At 35.7% G+C, this 7,740-nt stretch overlaps 1 protein-coding gene across 2 annotated transcripts in view; it reads left to right on the forward strand.

The window, feature by feature from the left end:
- The window catches only part of SWT1 (SWT1 RNA endoribonuclease homolog (S. cerevisiae)), a 128,195-nt gene that overhangs the window by 22,773 nt on the left and 97,682 nt on the right, over window positions 1–7,740 (forward strand). For both annotated transcript variants that reach the window (XM_011934176.1, XM_011934177.1), the window contains exons 6-9: window positions 1,366–1,425; window positions 2,912–3,023; window positions 5,213–5,314; window positions 5,718–5,906. In XM_011934176.1, the coding sequence (XP_011789566.1) occupies window positions 1,366–1,425; window positions 2,912–3,023; window positions 5,213–5,314; window positions 5,718–5,906 (463 nt within the window). The remainder of the gene's footprint in view (window positions 1–1,365; window positions 1,426–2,911; window positions 3,024–5,212; window positions 5,315–5,717; window positions 5,907–7,740) is intronic.

Here is a 7,740-nt window from a genome sequence, read left to right on the forward strand (position 1 = left end):
ATCACTTGGGGTCAGGAGTTTGAGACCAGCTTGGCCAACATGGTGAAACCCTGTCTCTACTAAAAATACAAAAATTAGCCAGGTGTGATGGCAGGCACCTGTAGTCCCAGCTACTTGGGAGGCTGAGGCAGAAGAATCCGAACCCAGGAGGTGGAGGTTGTAGTGACCTGAGATCATGCCACTACAGCCTGGGCAACAGAATGAGACTCTGTCTCAAACAAAGAAAAGAAGAGTGTTTGTAGTTCATAGCAGAAATAGCTTTCCATAAAATACCTGTTAGTTTTGCGTTATCTTGGAGAATTCTTAGAAGATTATTTAGTTCAATTGTTCTTTTGCTGAGCTTCCTGTCACCTGTATGTAGAGTCAGGTGGGTCTCATCCACTCGGAAGAAATGCCAGTGGAAAATTGGAATTTAGAGAGAGATTTTTCAAACTTTGAAGACAAAAAATAAAACACAAACCCCTGGTGCTCTAACTACATATAATATAACTGTGCCGTTTTTAGCTTTTCCTTTTTAGCTTTTCCTTTTTAGCCTTATTTTAATCCTCAAGTTCCTTCTGTTGTTTTATCATGTCACTTGTAGAATTGGCTTAGTTACTCCTGGATGAAAATTTTTCACCATTGAAGGCCAACTTGTTTACTTTTGCATTCATTATTTCCCTTTTTTTAGGGTGGCATGTAATTTTATTCTTAGAATATAGTATTTTTATGAATCTGTATATGAAGAATTCTACCATGTTTCATGACTTGATAGAATGGGGCTTCTCTGTTCTAGGGGCACTTTCTCATCTGGATGCAATTTTGCCCCTCAGGAGACATTTGGCAATGCCAGGAGACATTTTTGATTGTCAAGATTGAGAGTGGGCCTGGCACTGTGGCTCAGGCCTGTAATCCCAGCACTTTGGGAAGCTGAGGCGGGTGGATCACTTGAGCTCAGGAGTTTCGAGACCAGACTGGGCAACATGACAAAACCCCATCTTTACAAAATATACAAAAATTAGCCAGGTGTGTTGGTATGCCTGTGGTCCCAGCTACTCAGGTGGCTGAGGTGAGAGGATCACTTGAGTACAGGAGGTTGAGGCTGCAGTGAACTGTAATCATGCCATTGAACTCCAGTTTGGGTGACAGAGTGAGACCCTGTCTTTAAAAAAAAAAAAAAAAAAAAAAAGTTTGGGAGTAGGGGTAGGTGGGTAGTGCTGCTGGCATTCTGGAGGATAGAGGCCACTGATGCTGCTAAACATCCTGCAATGCACAGGGCGACCCCTCAAGTGAATTATCTGACCCTCAAAGTTAATAGTGACAAGGTTGAAAAGCGCTATTTAGGTTACGCTTTATTCTTAGCTAATGAAATTACTTTCATTTCAGAGTTTTGAAGCACCATGTTCTTCAGTGTCATCTGAAAGTATCCAGGATACAGATCAAGAGGTTACTGATATTCTTATTTACTTTGAAATTTTTAGTGAAATTAAGGCAAACAGTTCCTACTTTTAATAAAAAATAATGACTGTAGAAACCTTGATAATATGAAAATACAATGATGTCTCTATTTAAATCAATATGTACAGTTTTATGAAGTCATGCAAAACTATTCAGAAAAGTATACTTTAGTACTTTTTACTTTTGTTTCTAGTAAGGTTATCTGTTGTGAACAAAGAGCATGAAACCAGTGGCCACAAGTAATCTGAATTTTGATTTAATTTTATGACACTTTCCCTGTTTATGCCTAGGGTTGCCAAAATGCAGTAGGATATTAACATGTTTTTACTTCATTTTAAAAATCGTAAGATGAAAACATTATTCAATGAAAATGAGAGTACATGAGTGTTTACCTAAAAAGGTTGCTTCATTTCCCAACCAGAGTCCCCTGACTGATCTTTTTATGTTCACTTGTCCTAAGTTAAGATGAGATTCGTGGAACACTTTGTAATTGTCTATTTAAAGACTTTCAGGCTGGGCACGGTGGCTCAAGCCTGTAATCCCAGCACTTTGGGAGGCCAAAGCGGGAGGATCACCTGAGGTCAGGAGTTTGAGACCAGCCTGGCCAACATGGCGAAACCCCGTCTCTACTAAAAATGCAAAAATTAGCTGAGCGTGGTGGTGCACGCCTATAATCCCAGCTACTCAAGAGGCTGAGGCAGGAGACTTACTTGAGCCTGGGAGATGGAGGTTGCAGTGAGCCAAGATTGTGCCTCTGCACTTCGGCCTGGGTGGCAGAGCAAGGCTCTGTCTCAAAACAAAACAAAACAAAAAACTCTCAAACTATATTAATTGATTTTTATTTGTGACAGTCAATTATATTTTTCTGTTTTGAGGTGCTCCTTGATAGAAGAAAGATGTCTCATCTCTGATCTAAAGCTAGACTGTATTTCATTTCTTTGTGTCAAAATAACATCAGAGAAGTATTTCTGTGAAGTGAGAATGGTTTTAAGATCTAGATTTCAGTTTATGATGATTCATAAATAATCTTAGAAATCTCAAGAAGAATGCTCACTGTCAAGATAAAAAAAATTTGACTCCTAAAATGAAGTGAGAATTGGAATGAGAATGAACTTACTTTAATGTCTAGGTATTTGACTCTGTGCAAGGAGCTTCACATAGCTTATTTCATTTGTTCCTCACAAAAATCCTAAAGGAAATAGATATTAAAGATTCCTATTTTGTGAATTAACAAACTGAGATCCAAAGTTGTTAAATAATTTGTTTGCATAAGGTTGTGGAGGTAAGAAGAAAACTATTTTGAAAACCATGTGTGTGTTTATAGGTCTTTATTGTTTTACTATGCTGCCTTCAGAATTTTATAAAATTTTTCTTTCCATAAACCATCTCAAGTGAATTAAGAATTAATTGCTTTCTTCTCTTGTCAATCTGCAAAGTAACTCAAAATATTTCACTGGGGTCTTTTACAATTTAGATGCAGATAGTAGAAGAGCTTCATGCTGCACGTGTGGGAAAAAGTGTGGATTTACCTGGAGAGTTAATGAGTATGGAAATTGACTTAGAAGATGATGTACAGTCTTCCTCTGGTATACCCTATATGTTAATGTTTATGCTCTCCTATGCTTTTCTAAAAATTAATGTGCCAATAGTCAATTTTTATAATATTTAGATGAAAAATTTTAAAATATGCTCACTTGAAATGAATGATAAAGTAATAGTTTATTTTTTTAGCTACAGGAATTAGATCCAATATTTGTCTTATTGGTTTTACATATTTCACATTATTAGACAGTTAGATATATTTTCTCTTTTTCTGTCAAGAGGTAGTAATTAGGATTATGAGTTGTCTTTTTTTCTTGCTGTTATAACTTTAACGGTTTCAGCTATGTAAAGCACTGATCAGAAATAATGCAGAATAGCTGGTACAGTTGCTCACGCCTGTAATTCCAGCATTTTGGAAGGCTGAGATGGGAGGATTGCCCAAACCCAGGAGTTCAAGGCCAGCCTGGGCGACATAGTGAGACTTCATGTCTACAGAAATTAAAGTTAGCTAGGCATGATGGCATGCGCCTGTAGTCTCAGCTACTCAGGAGGCTGAGGTGGGAGGATTGCTTGAGCCTGGGAGGTTGAGGCTGCAGTGTGCCAAGATTGCACCACCGCATTCCAGCCTGGGTGACAGAACAAGACCCTCTCTCAAAAAAAAAAAAAGAAGAAAGAATGCAGATTGCTTGAAGGTATTATATTTATTGATTTCTTGTTCATGTTGTAAAATTTTGATTTTTTTTTTTTTTGCTACTGGGAGAAGGTAATGATAGAGATTATCCAAAATCTGTCAGTGTACTATTTCAAATTCTGTTTTTAAAAATGGTAATGCTGACCAGGCACGGTGGCTCACACCTGTAATCCCAGCACTTTGGGAGGCTGAAGCGGGTGGGTCACCTGAGGTCAGGAGTTCGAGACCAGTCTGGCCAACATGGTGAAACCCCGTCTCTACTGAAAATGTGAAAAAATTAGCTGGGCATGGTGACCCATGCCTGTATTCCCAGCTACTCAGGAGGCTGAGACAGGAGAATGGCTTGAACCCGGGAAGCAGAGGTTGCAGTGAGCCAAGATTGAGCTACTGCACTCCAGCCTGGGCACCAACAGCAAAACTCCATCTCAAAAAAAAAAAAAAAAATAGTAATGCTACCTTTACATTCACATTGCAGTTTTCATCTTTCAAGTGTTTTCCTGTGTGTTAACTTATCTGAACCTTAAAATGATCTTATGCAATAACAATGCTAGTATTATTATGTATTTTCTTTTTTTCTTTGTTTGTGTTTTTGGTTTTTTTTGAAACGGAGTCTCCCTGTGTCGCCCAGGCTGAAGTGTGTCGGAGCTATCCCTGCTTACTGCAACCTGTGCCTCCTGCATTCAAGCCATTCTCCTGCCTCAGCCTCCCGAGTAGCTGGGACTACAGGCATGTGCCACCATGCCTGGCTAATTTTTGTATTTTCAGTAGAGATGGGGTTTCACTATGTTGGCCAGGCTGATCTTAAACTCCTGACCTCAGGTGATCCGCCCGCCTCGGCCTCCCAAAGTGCTGGGATTACAGGCGTGAGCCACCAAACCTGGCATGTATTTTCTTTTACACATATTTATCTTTCGATTATATTCACTCAGGATATGTTAAAATTAGCTTATAATTACTAAGTGCACAGCTACCAGTGATCCATGACAGAAGTTAGAAACATAATTACTTCCCAGGCTAGTCAGTTCATAATTTAAAATCCACCTACAAGCAATTTATACTGTTCTGCTGGTGGGCGATTAAACATTGATTACTATTCTTTCTCTTAAGAATTGAAGTAAAAGCAATTTTGTTTTTATTATCTAAAGGACTTCTCTTAAGAATGCTATCAAAAACATTCTCCATGACTGGTTTTTCACAGTCTTGGCCCCAGGTTTCCCGTGTATTTCTGCTTTGCCAACCCTTACCTTCTCTGCCTACTTTGACTTAGATGATTCTCCACCCCACTCCCACTCCAAACAGTGGTTGCAGTTCCTATCCAGAGGACCCTTAACTGATTGGGGAGAAATTTACTTGGCAACAAAGATACGGACCAGATAGATAGCAACTTGAGAGTCTAGCCAACTGTGTAAATCTCTGATATAGTCAACAAGACAGAGGTGTTTTAAATTTAATTGAATTTTCAATGCTTCTATGATATCAAAATTTTAGACATTATATAAGTCTATTATCAAATATCATGAAATCTTTGCTCTTTTTCTCTAGCAAATAATACTTCAGACAGAAAACTTCTAATTGTTATTGACACAAATATTCTGATGAATCATCTCAAATTTGTTAGAATTCTGAAGGCAACAGACGTACCAGGTATTTACATAACATACTTAAAGATTCTGATTTTCTTCCTTGAGTTGATATTTTATATTAACAGTGATGTGGCTTTTTTTCCCATGAATATGTCTCCATTTGGATATGCTATATATTAAGCATGTTCAGTGTTATAATTTTAAAAAAAGCCTTTACAGGTTAAACTAGCAATCTGAATTCACTGTTTTTTTGATCTCCAAGAGTGCTTATTTTTTTAACATTCTTTTGACACATTATTCTGTTTTTAATTTTTGTTTTTTAATATATTGTCTCTCAATTTATTCTGAATTTCTGAAAGGTAGGGAGGACTGTGTGCTTTAAAACTTTCACCTCTTGGACAGCAATTCTATTTAGTAGCTCAATAAATGTTTGTTAAATTCTAACAAATCTTTTTATTTTTTAGGTTTTGACAAACTTGTGTTAATAATTCCGTGGGTCGTTATACAAGAGCTAGATCGTATGAAGGAAGGAAAACTACTAAAACATGCCCAGCACAAAGCTATACCTGCAGTTCATTTCATCAATGAGAGTCTCAGAAATCAAGATAGAAAGCTATGGGGTCAATCAATACAACTTGCATCCCAAAAACATTGTAAGTATTGTTCTTTCAGGGTGCCTCCTGATTAATACTTGTTTGGCTGCAGACTCATTATTGGAGGGAAATGGTATAAAACTTTTAAAACCTTTAAACCCATTGGAATGTGAAATGGAAGGGGCATTGTGATGGTTTGTGGCTTAGTTTAGGGGTCTTTGATTTTTATTTTTCTGCTTCTCCTAGACATTCTTACATTATGTCTATATTTCACAGATAGTGACTATATAGTTGTGTATGCATACTTGTCTATATCACAGAACCTCGGACTCCTTTTTAAAAAATACTATCGCTGAGTGATGCAGTCTGTAAGTGATCTAGGTTTCTAGTCTGTTAATATCACCGTATGCAGTTAATGTACCATAGAGATGATGTTGTTTTCCTGTGGTTTGTCAGAATCGGTAATAATGAATGAGGTGTTTTTACAGTAAAGGTTTATAGATTTTCCCCTCATTGAATTTTTTTCAATATTAGTTTCTATGAGGTCATTTAAAAATTGCTTTAGTCTTAGAAGTTAAGTATGTTCTTTATGTTTTATATAATTTGCTGGAAAAATATCTATATGTAAAGGAACACTTATTTCAGTGGAGTTTATACATATATTTAGAAGATTTATTTCATTCTTTAAGAATTAATTTCTTCCCAGCTCAGAATTATTTATTTAGGTAAACTTACATTATTTTAAATACCATGGATTTGTACTGTCCACTGCACCCATATTCACTGTAAGATTTGAAAGAATTCATCTTAAGAGGAATCCAATTATGGTATTAACTATGAGAAGACTTTAAAAACCATGATTAGATTCATCTTAAGATGAATTACTTTAGTCTAAAATTTTTGTTTAGTCTTAAAATTTTGAAGAAAAAGGGTCTCTACCATTCATTCATTATCTAAACAAATATTTATTAGCTCTTAATATGTTCCAGATATAATGCTTATGAATTTTGAGTGAAGATGATCCATGTCGAGTAGCTTTAGTTGACTATAATTTTAGCCTTGTCCTTAACTATTTCCAAAATTATATTTATTTGATATAGTATTTATCTACTATAGTGAGAGGAACATAGGATTTGAAATATGATCAACCTGGGTTTATAGCATAACCTGGGGAAAGTTAAAGATGAAGAAACTGAATAAATGAAAGGAAATAACTTCCATGTCATAAAATGGTTATGAAGATTGGTTAATATGTTAAACTACCTAATAGCTTATGGTCAGAATAGGTGATAATTCTCTTGTGTCCTCATTATATGAAAGGCTCATACAGATTGATAAGACTCATCTCTCATTTTTTTAAAATATCTGATTTATTTTTATCTCTTCTAGGTTTAGAAAGTTACTCTCTCCCAACTCGCTAGGAAGATTCACAGCACTGCACTGCTGTGAGACTATGAATTGGTAACTTTGTAGAAGAGCAATATTTAGCAATGTGCTTGAATAAGCCTAGGGATAATAATTGTCTTTCTAGAAATGTATCCTAAAAAAAGTGAGAGATGCAGGCAGTGATTTATATAAATAGTGTTCATTATAGCATTATTTATGTAACAAAAAAGTAGCATCAATCTGTATAACATTTGGAGAAGTTACATACATTCCTATAGCCATATGAGGGGACACTATATTTGGAAAAGCATTAATGACATAAATTTAAATAAAAACAAACATAAGATTTAAAAAATATGTGAAGTATAATTCTAAATTTATTTAATTTTGTATATATACTTATTAGTGATGAATAGAGGTGATATTTACCTGATAGATTTATCAGTTATTTTGATTTTCTTTATATTTTCTGAATTTTCCAGATTTTTAATTACTTTTGTTTTTTTTT

This window comes from Colobus angolensis, unplaced genomic scaffold (assembly GCF_000951035.1).
Source record: "Colobus angolensis palliatus isolate OR3802 unplaced genomic scaffold, Cang.pa_1.0 Scaffold132, whole genome shotgun sequence".
NCBI lineage: Eukaryota > Metazoa > Chordata > Mammalia > Primates > Cercopithecidae > Colobus > Colobus angolensis.